General features: G+C 56.7%; 1 protein-coding gene across 4 annotated transcripts in view; it reads left to right on the forward strand.

Annotated features, from left to right (window-relative positions):
* The window catches only part of RUBCN (rubicon autophagy regulator), a 51,633-nt gene extending 34,782 nt beyond the window's left edge, over window positions 1-16,851 (forward strand). For all 4 annotated transcript variants that reach the window (XM_045031204.1, XM_045031201.1, XM_045031202.1 and 1 more), the window contains 9 exons: window positions 2,223-2,283; window positions 3,334-3,466; window positions 5,450-5,595; window positions 6,799-6,863; window positions 7,457-7,695; window positions 8,673-8,734; window positions 9,694-9,847; window positions 12,246-12,339; window positions 13,528-16,851. In XM_045031204.1, coding sequence (XP_044887139.1) covers window positions 2,223-2,283; window positions 3,334-3,466; window positions 5,450-5,595; window positions 6,799-6,863; window positions 7,457-7,695; window positions 8,673-8,734; window positions 9,694-9,847; window positions 12,246-12,339; window positions 13,528-13,685 — 1,112 coding nt within the window. In that variant the 3' untranslated portion in view covers window positions 13,686-16,851. The remainder of the gene's footprint in view (window positions 1-2,222; window positions 2,284-3,333; window positions 3,467-5,449; window positions 5,596-6,798; window positions 6,864-7,456; window positions 7,696-8,672; window positions 8,735-9,693; window positions 9,848-12,245; window positions 12,340-13,527) is intronic.
* Window positions 16,852-20,050: the final 3,199 nt, after the last annotated feature.

Consider the following 20,050-nt stretch of genomic DNA (forward strand, 5'->3'; position numbering starts at 1 on the left):
GTCTGTCTTAGCCTGGGATCTCTGAGCCATTCCATAAGGACCGAGAGAGGCTGGTTTCCTCTCCCATTCAGGCAGCAATTCTGCTGGGTGGGGAGGCCACTTCCTCTCTCTCTGTGTAGCTACAAAGCTTCGGTTGTTACCGGGTTGTAGATAACATGGGTTTCCTAGTCCTGAGTGCATCATCTGCTAGCAACAGGTATCTGACTGGTAACTGCCTGCTGCTCAAGGGTTGGGTCTGACTCCCCCTTATGGCTAATCCTCTGTCCTGGACTCCCTGTTGACTCAAGTCTAGAAAGACACTTGAAGGAGACGCTTAAGATTGAGCCCAGCGTTTACCACATCTTGAGATGCACCCCTGTTTCTTAGGTTGTGAGTATTTGAGAGCAGGGCCTTTGTTGTTGTACCCTCTGGCTATACAAACAGCTGTCCTGATCCTTTGGAAAGCCCCACACCCCTTCCCTTCCCAAGGAGAATCCCACCTTCCCTGCTGAAAAGATCCCAGTGCTGAGCATTCTGGGTTTCCCTGCCACTGTGTGCTGCCCCTCTGTGTGCCGTGCGGCTCCCTCTTTCGGAGCTGGGACTGAAACGGACAAGAGTCCTGCAGCAATCAGCAAGCAACTGAGTATTTCAGTGCCCGGCCTACTTGGGGGAGAGGAGTTGAGAGCTTAACCAACAACTACGCTCCCATTAACCAGACCCAGCTGCCTCTCTAGGTCTCCCCTTACCCTCCTTAAGGGGGTCCCTATGGATTTTGAGGGTTGGCTCTTTCCTGCCTTGATCTATGATATTTTCTCCCCTTTTCTGTAAATTCCTTGGTGTTAAAACCCAAGTTTCCACCCACAGGGCAGTCTAAGCCTCCCTAGCCAAGCCCTGCCTCACGCTGCTCATGGGCTTGGCAGGACGGTACAGACAGGAGATGCAGGAGTTAAGTGTTTTTAAGGTTGACTCGGGTTTCCAGGGATAATGGGACCAAATCCAGTCTGGATGTGAGCAGGATTATTCTCAGGACTGGTGGGAATCGTACCCACTTACCTCAGGGCTGAATATGAGCCTCCGTATCAAGATGTTTCACCACCGCCCTTCTTGGGGCTGGAGTGCAAACCCCGGAGGAGTTCTGCTGCGGTCACTTCCCAGTACAGGGTAAAAAACCCCTCCCCCAAGCTGTGAAAGCGAGGAGACTGAATTGCTGAGCGGCTGTGTCCGCTGCCAGCGTCTAGTAACCACGTTTCACCATGTTTAAACACCGCTGTATGGCGGCAGCAGAACCAGCTCCTAGAATTCTTTGGGCACGTGAACTGAACCTTGACTAAAAGGGAACCCGTGGGCATAATTATTATGGGCTCTCAGCTAGTCTTTGACAAAGTCCCTCCCCAGAGAAGGTCCGGGGATGAGCAGTGAAATGCTGCCATAGATCAGGACTGGCGTATGGCCAGAGAGCAAAAAGTAGGAAGAAGTGGTCAACTGTTCTCCTGGCCAAGGGTTAGCTGCGGTGTAGCCCAGCTAAGGTCCGTGTTCAGTATTTGTTCGAGATCTGGAAGGGGGCAGTGTGGTGCTACCCCTGGATTTAAGTTCCTCCCCTGTAGAGCGGAAAGTGATCCTTCTTTGTGGCCCATTTGATCCTGGGTGGCCAGCGAGGCTGCTGACCACTGCCACTTGCCATGTGTGTTTTGTGACATTGACCTGTGTCCACTGGGAGATGAACTCAGGCCTCCAGCTCATGCCACGTGGGCTGCTGACAAGCCATCGGCGTATGAGCTGGGCTGGTTTGGAACCAGAATGGTAGCGGTGAAGGGCCTGTGTCCCATCGCCAGTCCCCTGCAGGGTTAATGCTGGGCATAAAACCTAATAAGCTACTAAACTTCTTAACTAACCCCCGTGTCCTGCCCTCGCAGCCCCAAGTTTGTGTGCGTGTGGATTTCTCTAAGCTGCGTAACCGCTGGTAGCTCGTGTGTGCCCTGTACAGACCGTAACCTTTCCACCCTAACCCCACCGTAGTTTCATCTCACAGCCACAGGTTCTTCTCTCTCCCCTGTAGATTGACCAGGTGACTGACTAGTTCACATCCCAGATTTTCTGGCTGCTGCTTCATTGTCACTGGTAGGAATAGGTGCTGGAGCTCACCTGCTTTTTACAACAGTGTGATGGGTTTTAATGCAAAACTGCTTAGGCTTTGTTTAAAATAGGAGTAACTCTCTGCCCCGCCCTCTCTCTTCTTGATGCAGATGCGGACATCAAGCGGGATGCAGCGTCTAGCAGGAAGTCTTTCCTCTCCTCGGAATCCATGTACGTCCCCCCCATCCACCGCCAGAGCGCGAGTCTTTGATCCTCGCCTGGCCGCAGTAGGCTCAGTTTTGGGGACAGTCCTGGGGGCGGGGGGCGGAGCTGGGCAAATGGAAACTTAAGTTGAATGCTGAGGGGCTTGGGAATTCCCTGCATGAGGGACCGATCCATGGATTAGATTCCACATGAATAGGTCTCTTCTGCCACTGCCTCCTCTAATAAACTAACTGTCAGCGGAAGGAGAAGGGGCAGGGAACAGGAACCCCGGTGAATTAGGAAAGACAACCCAAGGTGATGGGGACACATACATTCCCCACCTGCCCCCACCAGGCTCCCAGTCAGACCTGGGGTTCACCCCAATCTCCCACCACCCCATTCCTGTAGTCTTACTTGAAGTCCTGTGTTGCAGTCACCTTCCTTACAACTAGAAGCTGGACAGGACTCCTCATCAGTGCTACTCCTTAACTGGCCAGAGGAGGCGCTGTTGAGTGGGTGAAGGCGCTCTTCCTCCCTAGGAGACTCAGCCATCTGCCTCCTCATTACTCTTCCCTGCTGAGGCGTAGGACGGGTCATCACAGCCCCTTGGAAATATCATTGGTCTGTTAATCGCTGGCAGCTTTCCAGAGGGCTGGGGGCGGGGCCCCCTCTGCCTGTTGGACGACATGTAAAACTAGGCCCTGCTGGCAAAGATCACGTCACTTTATACTGTGTGGTCTCCTGTGTCTTGTCCGGATTCCAGCTTTGCTTGTTCCATTCTGCCTCCCAATCCCCCTGCAGGCTCTGTGATGCCCCGTCCCAAATTGCTGTGCCCTGGGTACGCCCCACCCCAGAGGTAGCCGCGTGGGAGCAGTGATTCCTGTATGTCGTTTGTGGGTCTTACTTGAGACAATATGTTCTAAGATGAGTCGTCATTGTCAGTGCAGACTCTCACAAATGGGGCTGGGAGGGTCAGCAGTCAGGAGACCCAGACTTTGATCTCCTTTGCACCCCGGCTGGGGGTGAGGGATTACGCCCCATCTGTTGTGGTGCTGATTGTCCTCTCTTGCTGTGCAGATCCCACTCCTTCCTCCATTCGAACTCAGCGGAGGCCGTGGCCATGGGCCTGCTGAAGCAGTTTGAAGGGATGCAGCTCCCAGCCGCTTCTGAACTGGACTGGCTCGTCCCAGAGCAGGATGCCCCCCAGAAGGTAGGTGTGTGGGGAGGGGCCTCGCTGGGGCAGTCGCACTGATGCATAGAGGGCGCTGTTTGGGTGCACGAGGACAGAAGCTGGATGCGAAATCAAGGGGATTCGTTTAAATCTAGAGGGCAGAGACCCCACTGCCCACACCAGCGAGGGAATCCTTTGCATGAAGCTCCTATCTGGTGCTTTCTGCCAGTCCTGAATGCAGGGCTGCAGCCTGTCTCCACCTCCCCGTGGCTGTAGAAGAGGAGGGAAGGCACTGATCCCAGAGCTGTCCCTTCCACACAGTTGGCTGCAGCGCTGCCAGGCGGGTGCCTTGCACTCTTCTGGTTCCTCTTGTCCTTGTATATGAATAGGGAGAGCAGGAGGACGGGGATGGTGGGTAAGATATAGGCACCGCCCAAGGATCAGCACCCTGAAGCAGCACAGAGTCAAGTGCAGCGGCCCTCGGCCTTTACCAGCAGCCCGGGGGTGTCGCCTACGCAGCACCTTGACGGGTCATTTGCTGTTGGTTTTCAGGGCCTGAGACGGTCTCTCAGAAAGCTCTTTACGCGTCCCCAATGGTATAAGAAAAGGCAGCTCTCCAAAAAGCTCCGGCGGGTACGTTGGGAGTGGAGAGCGTGCCCGAGGGGTGCGTGCCTGGGGCACACATCACGGCGTGTACTAACCGCTCGGACTGAACACCCCCATGGGGCATGGAGCAGCGGGCGGCATGGCTGGGGCTGCCCCACGGTGGGGTGACGCGTGGCTTGGCGTGGGGTGTGAGAGACTCAGCTGAACATGGAGTTTGTCGTCGCTCTTTGAACCCTCAGCTGTGACCGGCTAGAAGTCTGCTCCCTGGCGTGTTGGGAAGCGAGCGATCTCCATGCTAACAGAAGTGGCAGCTAGTGCCAGTAGAGCATGGGCAGGTGCTGTGCAAGGCTTTCCCATATAGCCCCCTAGTCCTGACCCACAGCCTCTCCGATCTGGGCTCCCCATACCCAGCTCTGCCCAGGCCCCTCAATCCTGAGCCACAGGCTGTCACTATTCTAACGCCGGGTGGTTTGAGAGGCATGTTCTGTTGTCCTTGTGCTGCGGGGCTCCTGTCCTCTGGCTGGTGCGGTTCTGCTCTCTAGTTCCCACGCAAGTCCCCTTGGGGGTGCAGCTAAAGAGCCGCCTCGCTGTCCGTCTAATCGATCAGTCACGGGGCAGAGGTAGTTTCAGCTACTGCGCTCTGAGCTCGTCGCTGGGGTCACCCAGACTGCTGGTGGGGGTCGAGGAGCCAGTCTGCTCCCCTCTGCTGCACTCAGCCAAGGCTGCCACAGCCTGAGAGTGGCCGAGTCGGTGCTGGGCCTTGAGTCCCAGAGCATAGAGCTCAGCGGTCAGTCCCTGCTTGGGCCTTACAAACCCAGGTGTGCTCCTTATCCTGGAGTTCTGACGCCCCTGGAGTGGCTGCTGCCTCCCCTCTGGGGTGCCCTTCTCTTTGGGACAAGTGCAGACCTTCATTCTTCTGGAATACAGCCTATGCCCCCGTGAACCCCCAGCCCCTGCTGCTCACTTCGCCGAGAGCCCATAAAACGTGCCCTGCTCACAGAGAGGCTGGAGCAGTGCCCCGTAATGGTCTGGGGACAACCTTGCAGCAGAGGGATACCCAGAAACTTGGGGGGATGTGGAGGAGAGTAGGCAGGGGAGGGTGAAATCATCAGGCTGAGCGGGCAGCACTGCACCCCTGCCGCCCCCCTCAGAGGCTCTAGGCACTTCCGAAGATGGGGTGCCAGGCCTTCGGGCATGCAGGGGGAGCAAGCACACCACTGCCTGTGCCGTGATAGTACAGCACGGATTGGATGGGGATTGTTCTCCTGCTCCCCTGGGAGACGGGCCACTCCGGGGGGCAGGGGCGAGCACGCAGGCCGTTTCCCCTGGGATGGCGCTGGAGTTCCCAGCAGGGCAAAGGGGCGTCTGCCTCTGCAGTAAAGTTCAGTGTCTGACTCTCTCACCTGCCTCTCGCAGCTCCTGCCAATTCCGGACTCTCTGCCCATCTCGCCCGACGACGGAGAGCACGCCGACATCTACAAGCTCCGAATCCGGGTCCGCGGGAACCTGGAGTGGGCCCCCCCCCGGCCGCAGATCATCTTCAACATTCACCCAGCCCCAACGTAAGGAGCTGCCTGGGCTGCGCTGGGGGCTGCTCACCCCCTCTGGTCCCACAGAGGCTCTCCATGCCCCTCCGATCTCCCTCTCTGCTTCTGCTCTTCCCCCCGATTCTGCATCCTTCCAGCTGGGTAGGCCCGGGCAATTCACTCCATTCACAGCCCAGTAGCTCCACTTCAGCCATCTGGATGGGCTGCTGCTCCTGCCGTCAGATGACATCTGCCCCTCTCCAAGCCCCTGTTGTTTCAGACCTGGACTGGGAATTGAGCCTTGCTTGGTGCGACACTAACCACTAGGTTTCCAAGCCTGCCTGGCTGTGTGTGTTAAATGAGACCTGCCCTTCCGCCTTTGTCACTGTGTACTCAGTGCTCTGTGACAGCATTATTGTAGGACCTCCAAAAACACACCGACAGTGCAAAACAGTCCCAAGTGCTGCTGTTACAGGGCCCTGTGTGTCCAGCCCCCTTCTGGTGGTGGTCTGGGTACACGGCACCGAAAGGACACGTTAATGGCTGCATGTACAATAGATCCCCTGCCTGTGTCATAGCGGGGACATGAGGGGGGCCCACCTGCCCTGCTGAGCTGTTGTCCGTTGTTGTTGTGCCTTGCAAGGGAGGTGTCGCTACTCCCTGGCACTGTCGCTGGTGCCTGCACCCTGGTGCCAGCTGCTGTTCCTTTGCCTGGCACCTGCCTTGTGCTCTTGGCTGGCGTTGAGCGCCTGGCTGCCGACACCTCGATCATCAGCTGAGGGGTGTGCGGGAGCGTCAGGATCCACAGGGCACAAGCAGGTGAAGGCAGTTGCAGTTGGTGCAGCCCCCCCGTGCCCCCCCCCCAGCTGTGTCCACCCCCCTGGCCAGTCGCTTGGCGCGGGCTGTTGCAGCATTCGCCATATCCTGCTGAAACCACGGGGTGGCTTTAAGGCCGATCCAGCCACCTGGCTCATTATTCATATGCATTATTGTAGCCTGTAGGAGACCCAGTCATGGGCCAGGACCCTGTGGTGCTAGGTGCTGTACAGACACCGAGCAAAGACAGCCCCTGCCCCAGAAAGCTGACGCTCCAAGCTTACGGTCTCAGTGGATCCCATTGGCACGCAGCTGTTGGGTGAGAGGGGAAGGCCTAGTGCTCTCTGCCCGGCTGCCCTCAGCCCTGCTGAGCCAGGACAGAGCAGCCCCTCCAGCTCTAACCCCCCTCTTCTCTCTGGGCAGGAGGAAGGTGGCTGTAGCCAAGCAGAATTACCGCTGCGCAGGCTGCGGCATCCGGACAGAGCCCGGTGAGTGCTGGAACTCTGAGCGCGACAGGAAACTCGGCCTCTCCGAGGGCGGGGGGTGCTGCATGCACGTGAGACAGGAAGGGGCAATAGAGGCGAGGAGTCAAATGTGTGTGTTGGGGGCGGGGCTGGGGGAGGATGCCAATGATCTGGGGGATGGTGCGGGTTCTCAGCACAGGGAAGCTGGTGCATCCCACAGGCGATCAGGCTGAAGGGGCCTCATACAGACAGCTGCCTTGATACAGCATTCACCTGCTGTGTGTTGCCAGTAGAGGCCTCTGAAGCAATTGCTTGTACGTTTCAGAGAATCATAGAATATCAGGGTGGGAAGGGACCTCAGGAGATCATCTAGTCCCACCCCCTGCCCCGTAAGTGCAGAGCCAGGGATGGGTGCATGTAATCCATAGGCAGATCCATGGGTGTTTAATTGCAGTGTAGACATACCCATCGCGTCTGCAGACTACATCACCCACCCGTGGCGGGCATTCGCAATCTGCTCCCCCTGCTGCTGGTTAACCACAGACCTCTGGCTCCTGGGGAAGTGCTAACATGGTCCTTAGCTGGGCAGAAGTTAAACTCCCTCTCCGGCCTGCCAGATTACATCAAACGGCTGCGGTACTGCGAGTACCTGGGCAAGTACTTCTGCCAGTGCTGCCACGAGAACACCCAGATGGTCATTCCCAGCCGCATCCTGCGTAAGTGGGACTTCAGCAAGTACTACGTCAGCAACTTCTCCAGGGACCTGCTGAGCAAGATCTGGAGCGACCCGCTCTTCAGTGTGCAGGACCTCAACGCCGCTCTGTACCGGAAGGTGAAGGCGCTGAATCAAGTCAGGGTAAGGCCATGGCCTGTGCTTTCCCAAAGACACCGAAGGGTTCAGCCTTCTCCTGAGAGGCAGGTGTCGCTCCCATCAATGACCCATGGAGCAGGGAGTAAGACCCATGGGGTGGAGTTTCTCAGGGTGGGGGCATCGGTGCCTTGTGGGGGGCACGCCATCTCCTGCTCTTCTTTCGTTAGTGGGCCAGAATACCTAGCTGCTGCTGCTACTTACCCTTCTATGTGGGGCCTCTTGTCCATAGATTTCAGAGCATATTACAAAGGTGGGTAGGTATCAGCTCCATTTTACAGCTGGGGAAACCGAGGCACGGAGAGCTTGAGTGACTTGCTCACGGTCACCCAGCGTGTTGGTGGCAGAGCTAGGAATAGAAGCCATTAGTCCTGACACCCAGTCCTGGGCTCTACCCACTGGAAATGCTGCCCCTCTCACATCTGCTTAGAGTAACCTCTGCAAGTGTCCAGCTCCAGGCAACCTTTCTGTTGGCGAAACCTGCCTGTTTGTCATTCCTTGTAATGTTCCTTTAAGGGGCCTGGTAGGTGACATATGGAATCAGATGTTCCAGAAGATCTGAACCGAGGAGGGAAGAGACTGTTACATTGGGGCCCAATCAGGATTTCTCTAGACTTCTCCTGTCAGAGGACAGCTGATGGGCAGATGTTTGAGGGAGGCTTAAAACCCCCCTAATGCATGTTTCCATTGCACGTCTTGTTCACTGTGCAATAGTATCTGGTGGAGAGGAATTTCTTCCTGACCTCCAGCTGGGCTTCAGTTTTTGCCTTGAAGCATGAGGATTGCTAGCCCTCCTGGTTTTATCCTAGCCCTTTAACTGCTTCAGTGCCAAGAAACCCAAAGCTGGGTTGGCAGCAGAAACAGCTTCACAAGAGCATGAGTTGAAACAGACTAGAATGGGTTTGGTTGAGGCCTGCAGTTCTGTTTGTTTAATGACAACTTTATACTCTGTCTGTTTTCCCCAGCTGTTGAGAATCCAGCTGTTTCATTTGAAGAACATGTTTAAGACCTGCCGACTAGCTAAAGAGTGAGTACCAGGCTCCAGTTAGAATTTAACTTGCATCAGTTTCTCTCTCCTGGCCAACAGTCACTTGACAGCTGGGCATGTTAGCTGCTGCCCAGACCTCTGCAGGGTGGGGGCTTTCAAGGATTGTGGCAAAATGTTCCTGGGATTGGAGACCAGTCCCCCCGGCCTCACCCCAGTCTCTCCCACGCTCCGCGCTGTGGCAGGCCAAGCTCCAGTGCATGTAGCACTCTGAGAGCAGGCCAAGCACAGACAGGCCCAGCGGCTGGGGGTGTGACTAGCTTCTGCTGCCGTGTGCTGGAGAAAGACGGGTGTTTGAGACCTACCCTGTGAAGCGGGACTAGGTCTCCCTTTGTGCTTCCTCTCTGTCCCTTTGGGATCCCCCACTTCCTTGCTGTCACTGACTGAGTCGGGCTCAGTGGCTGTGAGATGCCCCTCGCTTGGCACAAGGAGAACAGACCCAGTAACTGGCCCACGGTTTCCTACTAACCACTAAAACCCACCAGGCCCTGGGAGGTCCTCAGAGTTAGCAGAGACGCCTGCCTCGGTCGTAGCAGGCTCTGCCATCTGGGTGCGGCCCTCACTGGCTGCTCTCTAGACTTGGGCTCGCCCGGCCCCTGTGGAGGGGAAAGGACAGCTGCTTTGGCAGGGATTGGAGCAGCCCGAGCACCCTAATGGGGACCCTGCAGCTGAGTGGGACGTGCAGGTGTCGGCTGGGACAGAATCTGCTAAGCTAGGACAGGGTGCAGGGATGAACTGGGAGGCAGGCGCTATGGCTGGGTTTCCTAGGGCCCTGCGTGGCGGGAATGGACACTAGAGAGGTGGTAGTGCCCATGTGCGGGTGGGGAGTGGAGCAGCAGGTCACACAGTGTAATTGGCCCGGCGAGGTCGCTGTCGTTCGCTCTCTAGAGCACTCACCCGCTGATGTTTGGCGCTGAGCTCTGGTGTCTCCATCCCTGCAGGCTCCTGGATTCCTTCGACACAGTGCCAGGTCATTTGACGGAGGATCTCCACCTCTACTCCTTAAATGACCTGAATGCCACTAAGAAGGGGGAGCTGGTTCCCCGCCTGATGGATCTCATAAAGGCAGGTACCCTGCACGTTGAGAGATGCATGGTGGGTAATTTTATCATCTTCTTCACTAGAATGTTTTTTATTATTACTGGATTAGACTTTACTGTATGAACAGCCAAGGAGCGGGATCTGGCTTTATAAAGGCAGCAGCAGGGTCTCCAGAACAGCTGCTGAGGGTCAATACATTTTGTGTTAGCTGTTCTCCTCCTCCGGTTAGTTTCTCATATGGTGGTTATCCTGTATGTGCGCAGAGGAGTTTCCTTAGCACAAGAGATCAGCGTTGAAGAATAACACAGCCAATTGGTTCAGTTTCAGGAAGAAGCTGCGTTTTCCCATAACCTGCACTGCACCCATTTGCCGTCTCCATCTCTGCTATACAAAAATGGGCTGTATTCCCCTCTGAAACGCATTGGGATGTGCTTCGTCACATTCGGGATGGGGAGGCAGCTTGGCTGGTGGTTAGAGGAGGGCACCAAGTCAGGACTCCCGGGTCCTACTTTCAACACTGCCACTGATTTCCTGCATGACCGTGGGCAAGTTGTGTCCCACTTCTGTGCCTCAGTTTCCCTACCAGTAAAAACAAGAAACTTCCCTATTTTGCAGGGGAGTGGTTGAGGTGTGGCTTTGAGATCCTCCAATTGGAGGATGCTGCATAGTCGTTGTAACGGTATCCAGTGTACAAGCACCTTCCCTCTTGGCATACAGCGCCCCATGTTGCCTGGCCCAGAGATCTGTGGTCACCGTCACCACGGCTGTGGGTAACAGCATGTGAACTGCATCCCTGGGGGCTGAAAGTTAGGCATTTCCCTCCATATCATTCCCAAATGGGCTAGACATGTGTGATCTACAGAAACAGTCACTCTAACGAGATGTTTAGATGCAAGAGGCCTGCATTAAAACAGACTGAGTGTCTGGGTGAAGAAATACCAAGTTGTGAGTTTCTAGGCAGCTGTGACTCCAGATAACAAACAGAACTAGGAAGGGATGCTCCAGGCTGCAGGGGAAGAGGAATTTGGGGGGTACTAGTGTGTCCTTTGAATTGCGGATTTCCCATCTAATTTTTTTTGATTAACCCTGTTGTTGCTGATCCATTTGATCGTGTTGCAGTGTTTGTGCTTGTTTTAACTGTTCTTCTTTTCTCTAATGAATTTGATTTTAAGAGATGAAATTTAAACCCAGCTTGAATGCGGGGAGGGATGAGGTGAGGTTGGGAGATGGATCCCGGCAGGGCCGGAGATGTAACATTTGCTTTCACCTCAAGGCTGAGCTACGCTGCAAAAACCACAGCGGGGAGCTGGCTACAACACATCTGAGGTGGTGAGAACACTGTTGCATTGTTTAGTGTAGATGGGACCTAACCACTGCCACTGCCTACTCTAATAAACTAACTGTCAGCGGAAGGAGAAGGGGCAGGGAACAGGAACTCCGGTGAATTAGGAAAGACAACCCAGCTTTGAGCCATGCTGCAGCCTGGATTTCTCCAGGACTGTAGCCAATTCAGGGTCCCATGTACACTGAAGATGAAACAGTGTTTTAACTCCGTCAGTGGCAACTATGGTGTAACTGGTTCCTCATTAAAGTGATTTTTGGAGGGTAGATATGGCCTTAATTTTCTGTGTGAAAACCCGGTGTGATGGGTGACTTCACTAATGGTCTTTTAGAACATTCCAAATGGGTCTCCTTGAGTTGCAGCTGTTGGCTGTGTGGGCCAGCAATGCCAATCACCACCTGTGAGCACGTGTTTGGGGCAAAAGACCAGCGAGGCTGCCTTGGCCTCCGAGAAATTCCCTACTGAAAGAGGGTCCTTTTCCTGAAACTCCGAATCTTACTGGGAAGTCAAAAGGGACAAAAATAACTGGACTGCCACTAGTTTGGCAGTGTTGTGTGTGCAACCTACTGCGCAGACGACACCGGTGTGGGTGTGTTTGTGTTGCATCGTTTGGTATAACCGCTACTACTTCTGTTGGATTGTGGTAGCATTGACAATACTCTGGCACAGCCCATGTACGCAGCAAGACAAAGCGCTTGGGGGTATGTGTGTAATCTAAGAGATACAGAATGCCTGGTTCCTCCACCGCCACCCAGCAGATGGGCAGCCCGGCTGTTTGGAGATCGTGCCATCAGCCAAGCTGCCTGTGCTACAGGAATGCTTTTGGCCTATGGTGTCTAGAACTGACAGTGTCTCCAGCCCCCGGATAGGTTGGAGTCTATGGGTCATATCCAGCAGTCAGGCCTAGCTTGTAGCGGGTGGGTGACCAGCTGCACAAAAGCTGCTCTTGAAGCTGGTGTCGTCGCATCCCGGCAATGGGACGAACCTCTGAGTCCCACCTTACTCTTGGCTCGAGGTGTCTCAGTCTCTGACTTGGCCAGGGAAATCGGGCGCATTTGCCTCTTCTCCAGGACGTTTCTTCTTCACTCCTCTCCCCTTCTGTTGCTACAGCTGTGCCAAGCCAAAGGCTTCATCTGTGAGTTCTGTCAAAAGGAGGAGGACATCATCTTCCCCTTCGAACTGAACAAGTGCAGGACGTGTGAAGGTGAGACGCTGGCATGCGAGGGGCTGGGAGCCATCGCTGCCCCTGGGCCCTTGTCTCCTGGAGCGAGTGCAGTGCAGGAGGCAGGTGCTGCAGTGAGTGCTCTGGAGCCTGAGCTGGCACAGATCAGGCAGAGTCAGGGATCACTGCTCTGCAGAGTGTCCAAGGCTGTAAAATCAAGTGCCTTGGCAGCCCCTAAACATGGCCTGTCTGCATGTCGCTTGTTTAATGTTTGGCCAGCCACCTGGCAGCAAACCGGGCTCAGCCTACGCCTCTGACCTGCATCAGCACATAGCCGACTCCCTAGCCGCTCTGACATGCTCCCTTGCGGGGCGGCCAGAACCGTGGCTGGGTATCTGGGGGTGGCCAGTAGAACATCCCAGAGTGCACTGCACCCAGCGCATGCTAGCCGGCACTGCGGGGGAGCTGCCTACACTTACGCTTGCACAGATGGGCAGCGTGCTAAGTGGGGGTGCAGGAACTTGTTTCCACGGTGGCTGCGGCCTGCCTTACACCTTGTAACCAGGCCAGATGCATGACGCACATTTGGAGTGTGCACTGGGCACAAGCCCCCACGCCCTGGAGTTGATAACTGGTTTTGGTCACTGTCGACCCGTGCTGATGGCCACGTGCACAGTAGCGCCATATCCCGGCACCAGTCTCCTGAGCCATCCAGACCGCCCTTGGCGATCTACAAACGTGGCCATCTCTTTAAAATGAGACTCTCTCTTGCCGCAAGTGTTTTCAGCGAAGGCCTTTTGTTTAGGGTCACTGTTTCCTTGGCAGGGCAGGAAACCTTTGGGAAAGGGATGAGATGCAAAGTGAAACTGACCTATCCAACATCGCTGTCCAAAACTGAGCGAAATGCCCCAAATTCCTTGGTTTCCACGTGCATGCGGTGGGCTGGGCTCTTTCTAATCACGTGGGCACCATCCCTACTCCAAAGATCTTTCCCTTTAAGAACCACGTAAGAGGTGACCCAGTCAGAATTGTAACACCCAGTCATCCTCCAAGGTGTTGGTAACACGCTCCGTCCCTGGCCAGTGACTTAGCGTCCCTCCCACTGGGTGTGGGCAGGCTGTGCTGGGGGGCGGGGGGGGGGGGGAAGCGTGCCGACGCTGCCTGTGTATAGGGCTAGGCCCCAGCTCCGCGCTGACGGCGTTGCTCTCTCTCTCTGCCTCCCTCCCTCAGAGTGCAAGGCCTGCTACCACAAGTCCTGCTTCAAATCGGGCTGCTGCCCTCGGTGCGAGCGCCTGCAGGCCAGGAGAGAGCTGCTGGCCAAGCAGAGCCTGGAGTCCTACATCTCTGACTACGAGGAGGAGCCGCCAGAGGCAGTGGCCGCGACCTGAGGGGGAAGAGGAGACCAGTGGATGTATTTGTGTGCGTGGCCTTCGTCACCAGAGACTAAACGAAGGACTAACCTGACTCTTTCACATTAAAGGAGCCCGGTGGGAGGGCTGAATCGTGGGAGATCTCGGAGCAGCATGACAGGATCTGCTTGGTTTGCTTCAAGAGAGCCAGTTTCTGTGCACTCTACACGATGGTGTTGGGGACGGCGGACTCCGGACGCTAGTTCTTGCAGTCGTGACCCTGCGAGGTAGACACGCTGTTGCCTTCGTGCTGGGTCCGGCGGCGAATCCTCTCTGTGCCACACTCCGAGCGCAATGAGCGTTCGTATGCCTGTCCCCTTAGGGAGGAGCTCAGCCAGATGCTGTGTTAGCCAGGAACTGCACTCTCCTCCCTGAAGAAGGTTCTTGGGGAGCTTCCACCAGGTAGGAGGTGAAAGCTCCTGGCTAGCTCAGCTCTCCAGGGGGGAGTAACTGGAGTCCTGCTGCTGCCTTGGGGCAAAAGAGAAGGGGCTTTTGCCAAGTCCTCTGCCTATAACACACCGTATCCTTTGCTGCTGACGTGATCTTTTTAATTGGCCCTTCTTCAGAACTGATATGACTTGATTTGGGGGTGGGAGGAAGCAGCAGCAGCAGCAATCAGCGCCTTGTCCTCTGCCTGGCGGGAGCCATCACGAACTCTGGATACCCGCTGGGCTGGCAGATCAGGCTAGAGCATGCAGATTGTATGTGACAAAGGGATTGATCTGATTTTTCCCTGCTTTAGCTGCATGCAGGCTGGAGGAGAGATCTGTGCCAGTCGCTGTTGGGAGCAGCCCGTCTCCGCTATTGATGTTCGGTTCCTCAGACTGTACCTGGTGCTGACGGAGCTCCCGCCTGCTGGTTGAAGGGCTGGGCTTGTCGGCCCAGAGGCGTGATTGCCACCTTTCCCGCAGCGCTAGGTGCTGGGAGATCGCCCTGTGCGATGCTCTGGCACTGGCAGCAGGTGAACGAGTGGCTTCCACTCTCTGGGCCGGAAGGCGGGGAGGCCACAGACAATGAGGAAGCTGCATGCCCAGCCCAGGGAGAGGAAACGCCTTAGCTGAGCCGGAGGAAGCAGCTGGTCTGAAACCGGCTTCTCTCTGCTGATCTTGCAGGAGATGGGCTGCTGAGTGCTGCTGTTACCCTGGACTGGGGGCTGTGTTTGCATGTGTCTGTCTGCCGGGGCAGGGGGGCTGGGCAGTTACTCTTAGACCCAAGAGCAAGGATCAGTTTGAACAGAGCCAGAGCTCAATCCCCGGGGTGCCAGGCGGAGTGGGGGCTCCTGCACCAGGCCCAGTGAGGAACCTGCCCGCCAGCGCCTGGGGGAGCAGACGGTGTGTGCTGTGGTGCTGCCCCCGTAGCATTGAACGCTCAGCTTGCCTTGTGGCGCTGTGAGGACCCCATCCTCGCTCGTGGCCCATGAGGTGTAGCCAGGCGGCTTAGCTAGAAGCAAACATCTGGGACCGCTGGAGACCTGTAGGGGCACAGGCCTGGATCTCTGCCTCGTGCTGGGCACTCAGGTGACTCCACATGACACTCACCCCCCCACTATTTCAGAGCTTGATGAAGCCACAGTCAGTCTCAGTGGAGCCTTTCTCCCATCCATGCTGCACCCTCGGTGTAATGTGTCCTCCCTGCAGTGGATTCTGGCCAGGCCCGTTCCAGACCTTGGCATCGGTGTGTCAGGCCTGCCAGTTTGTGCTGGGCTCCCCTGATGCTGTGTGGCCCCAGGCTGTTCTGTGACATGCATCTTTCACCTCCCGCTAGCAGTCCAGTACCTGCTGGATCGAACGCTCGGGGAGGCAGACAGAGCAGCAGCTGAGCAGGCGTCACGCTTCAGCCAGCTCCCTTGGCTTCTGGATGAGAGCTGCACTTCTCATCTCCCTGGATCAGGCGCCCTTGGGAGTGACCGCGTAATGAGCGTCTCTAGCAGGACGGCCAATGTCCTGGTAAAGGAGCCGCCCCCGAGCGCCCTAGCCTTGTGATGCGGAGCGCCACGAAGTCAAGAGATTAGCCTGGTCCAGAGCTTCTCCCCAGGACCCCACGCTCCTCAGTCACTTGCCGTGTGTTTGTGTGGAGGGATGTGATGGTCCACAGTGCCCACTGGCTGCCCCCGGCCCAGCGTTCCTCAGAGCTGGTATCAGATCAGTCCCCAGAGCAGGTGTAAAGCTGTCGATTTGCCATCCGGAGCCCCCACAGAGCCGGTGCCCCGGGCCAGCTCCTCTTCTCAGTGTATCATCTCAGCTGGGCTGATCTTCATGTACATAGCGTTGTTTTAAGTTGATCTCTTTTAAAGGCAGTTGCTCCTGTCTTTTTAACAAGCTGCTTTCGTTTGAGTTGGTCACTTGGGGCCAGATTTTAAAGCTATGTAGGTGCCTAACTCGCGTTGATTTCAGTGGGAGCACGGCACCCCACATCTTTAAAAACCTGGCCCTTAGTGTCCATCGCCAGCAGCACGGGAGGCCTGGCATGGACAAATTGCACTCCTCCAGCTCTTCATGCCAGCGCCGTCTGGGGAAAGCTCCTGGCACCCAGCTGAGCCTGGGCAGAGCCCTGTGGCGTGGCACAGATGGGCAGCGTACTGGTAGTTGGTGTGATTTGGGGGAGTGTCCAGAGAGCCTATAATGCGGCTCGCAGGTTCCTTCAATATGGAGATGCAGCCTGTAGCGACTCCCCGTTGGGGTATCCAGTGCTCCCTCGGGGCTGCACGCGGCGAGTGGACGCTGGGGCTTGTGCTCTCTGCAGGTAGCGGCTGATCTTGGCTCCGGTTTGTGGAGGATGGGCGTGTCCCTCGGCACATGGGCACGTTTCCAGCGCGGCCGTTGGCTGGGCGCTCCACGCAGTCGTGTACATCGAAAGGCGCTGTTTGACTCGTGTACGTGTGAGAGGTGGGGGGTGGTGTATTGCCTGGAAGTGGGGGTGATGGTGGCGGCTCCCCCTCAGCTCCTGCCCTGATTGGTGGCTGGCACTTCAGGCCAAACGCAGGGCGGTGACGGGGTTCTAGCCTCTCGTGGACCTGGCCCTGTTCACAGGGGCGGCTCTAGGCATTTTGCCGCCCCAAGCACGGCAGGCAGGCGGCCTTCGGCAGCTTGCCTGCGGGAGGTCCCCGGTCCTGTGGATTCGGTGGCGTGCCTGCGGGAGGTCCGCCGAAGCCGCGGGACCAGCGGACCCTCTGCAGGCAAGCCGCCGAAGGCAGCCTGCCTGCCGCCCTTGCGGCGACTGGCAGAGCGCCCCCCCACGGCTTGCCGCCCCAGGCACGCGCTTGGCGTGCTGGGGCCTGGAGCCGCCCCTGCCCGTTCATGCCAGCGGTGAAGCCCTGGGGGAGCTGCAGAGGCTGGGGCCGAAGTGAAACAGGTTGCAGGTGCCCTTGGAAGGAGGGAAGATGCCGGGGTGGTCTGAGGGCCGGGGAAGGCTGGCTGCGTTTGAGCTCTGTCTCAGACAGGATGCACTCGAGGAAGCAGCCTCTCCCCCCAACGCGCCCATCAGTTGTGTAGGTAGGTTGACTTCCTTGCAGCTGCCGTTTCCTCCCAGACAAGAACTTGGGTGACTCTTAAAGGGGCAGTGCAGTGGGACCACTGTTGTTTCTCCAGGGGCAGAGCACTGGGAGGTGGGCGCTGAGGCTGATGGTGGAACCAGGTTCAGGTCAGCTGTTCAGTGAGAGATCTCCATACTAAATGTATCTGGAAGCCAAGGAGCGACTGCTCTTCGTTACACGACGAGGGCGTTACCCTACGGAGCAGGCAGCAATGGTAGGTTGTTATACAGGGCAGGCCTGGGTTTTGGCCGGGAACTGAGAGTGCAGGAGCTCCAGAGGTGGTAGAATTCTACGTAAAGCGGAGAGACGCTAGCATTAGTATCCCATTTCTGCATCAGAAGGGTGGTGGGATCAAAGCCCAGGGCACCTGTAGCTCGCCCAGAACTGACCTGTTGCATGTGCCTTAACCTGAGAACTGACAGTCAGGGTCTGCTTTGGGAGCTTGCTTTGACACTGTCCCAGCCAAGCTGTATTCAGGCTAAATGCCCAGCCCGGAGGTGGTAGCAGCAGCGATCAGCTGCCCTCCCGTTTGTCACATGCACGGCCCATGTCACCTCCTAGCTTTCAGCCCAATAACGCCACTGTACTGCACTGATGGCCAACAAGCTCCAGCTGGCTCCGAACATTGCATGCGCTGTGGCTGGCAAAAGCCGATCCCGTCCTACAAACTGCAGGATGATGATTTTCACTGTCCTACAGCTGTCAAATCGCTCCTTTAGTGTCAGCCATGCCTGGTCTGAGACCTGCTACTACTGTCCAGGCCCGTGGTGCCGGTGGTGTCTGCCGGACCGATTCCCTCCCGTGGGCCGGCTCTGACACAACAGAACGTGCTGTGACGTTTTGTTCTGAAGCACTTTAGCATGGTGGGGTGTTCCCATGGTGGCTCAGCCTCCTGGTGGTTTCTAGAAGCACTGATTATATTTCAAAAGACAGCGAGTGGATTTGTGGGTTTTGTCCCCCTTCACAGTGGGACCTTTCTGGCCGAGACGAGAACCCTGCCTGGGAATTCAAGACAGCAGAGGGGTTTAGTGCAAAATGATGCACAACACTAATGAAGCTGCTACTGACCCGTCTGCCAGGCTATTACCGTACTTACCACTATAAATAAGTGTAACTGTATGTGTACAAGCTCTTTGTAAATACAGAGAAGGGTCATGTGATGCAATGTACATGCTATTCAATGGGATTCCTCTCTGCTGTATTGTACAGCGTAACAATGAAAATGCCGTCCCTAATAAACTAAGTTAATAAGAGGCGCATCATTGGCTGCTCTTGTTTGACCTCTGCTGTATTAGAGTTTATTAAAGCTGGGCTGAAAGAAAGAAGTACAAAGATTTTGCTCAGAACCCCAGAGTGCTGCTCACATGCTGTTTGTTCCTTTAATTTAAAAACAGAGTGGTGGACAACCCAGGTCAGCTTGCTGCTGGAACCCAGGGACCTGCAGGTTGAACCTCTCCAGTCCGGCACCCTCGGGACCTGATCGGTGCTGAACCAGAGAATTTGCTGAACCACAGGTGGTCAATGCGGAGTTCCAGCGGGTCTCCATAGGTTACAACACCCCCAGGCTTTGCGGCCAGGGGCGGCTCTAGGAATTCCGCCGCCCCGAGCAGGGCGGCGCGCCGTGCAGGGCACTCTGCTGGTCGCCGGTCCCGCGGCTCCGGGGGACCTCTTGTAGACGTGCCTGTGGAGGGTCCGCTGGTCCCGCGGCTCTGGTGGACCTCCCGCAGGCACGCCTGCGGATGCTCCACCGAAGCCGCGGGACCAGCGGCCCCTCCGCAGGCATGTCTGCGGGAGGTCCACCGCAGCCGCGGCACCAGCGGACCCTCCACAGGCAAGCCTGCGGGAGGTCCACCGGAGCTGCCTGCCACCCTCCCAGCAAAATGCCGCCCCAAGTGCGCGCTTGGCGCGCTGGGGTCTGGAGCCGGCCCTGTTTGTGGCCAGTGTGGCCCCCTGCCCAGGAGCTCCAATACCGGGGTCCTGGTCACCGGCCCCTCTCCTGCTGCCCAGGGTCCCAGTTGCAGGGCTCCGCAGCCCCCCCCAGCTGTGATCCTAGCCTTACCCGTCCGCACCCCAGGCTGGTACCGCAGCGGCGTGGAGGGAGGGGAGCAGAGGGAGAAGCTTGGCACCGGTGGATGTTCTGCACCCACTAATTTTTCCCCATGGGCGCTCCAGCCCAGGAGCACCAATGGAGTTGGCATCTATCCCAGATCACGGATGTTGCCAGACCAGGGAATGCCAGGTTAGAGAGGTTCAATCTGTAGCTGTGTTATTAAGCAGGATCAGGCCTGGTTCTGATGTGGGTGGGTGACCAGCCCAGAAAGCCAAGCGATGCAGGAAGAGAGGTTCTAATTTACCATTTAAGTCAATATTCCAGTTGGATTAAACCCTGGCCCGCTGCTGCACAGTTCAGGATAGGCGGGTGTAGGTATGTTCTTGGCTTTACCTTTGACCCAACAGTGCCCCCTAGTGTTCTGGGTAATGTTAGCGCTGATGGGGGGGACCCTAACTGCTGATGTCAGGGCAGACACTCATGGAAAGAGCCGCCTTTGTAAAGGTGCAAGATGCAGCAGAGAGCTTAGTAACACTCCAGAAACGAGACACTCGCGCATAAAAACACGCTGGGCTGACCGTGTCTAGGCCTCTGCTTCACGGCCTCGTGCCGCACTAGCGGCTGCGGGTCGCCAGTAGTGCCCAACTGTCCCAATCCCTGGAGCATCTCAGGCTGTCAGAGCAGATCCAGCCGGGTGGACCGTCGCTCTGAACTGAGCTGCAGCTTGCTAAGCTGTAGGGCAAGGGCTGGGCAGCTCCAGGT

This window comes from Mauremys mutica, chromosome 9 (assembly GCF_020497125.1).
Source record: "Mauremys mutica isolate MM-2020 ecotype Southern chromosome 9, ASM2049712v1, whole genome shotgun sequence".
Lineage (NCBI taxonomy): Eukaryota > Metazoa > Chordata > Testudines > Geoemydidae > Mauremys > Mauremys mutica.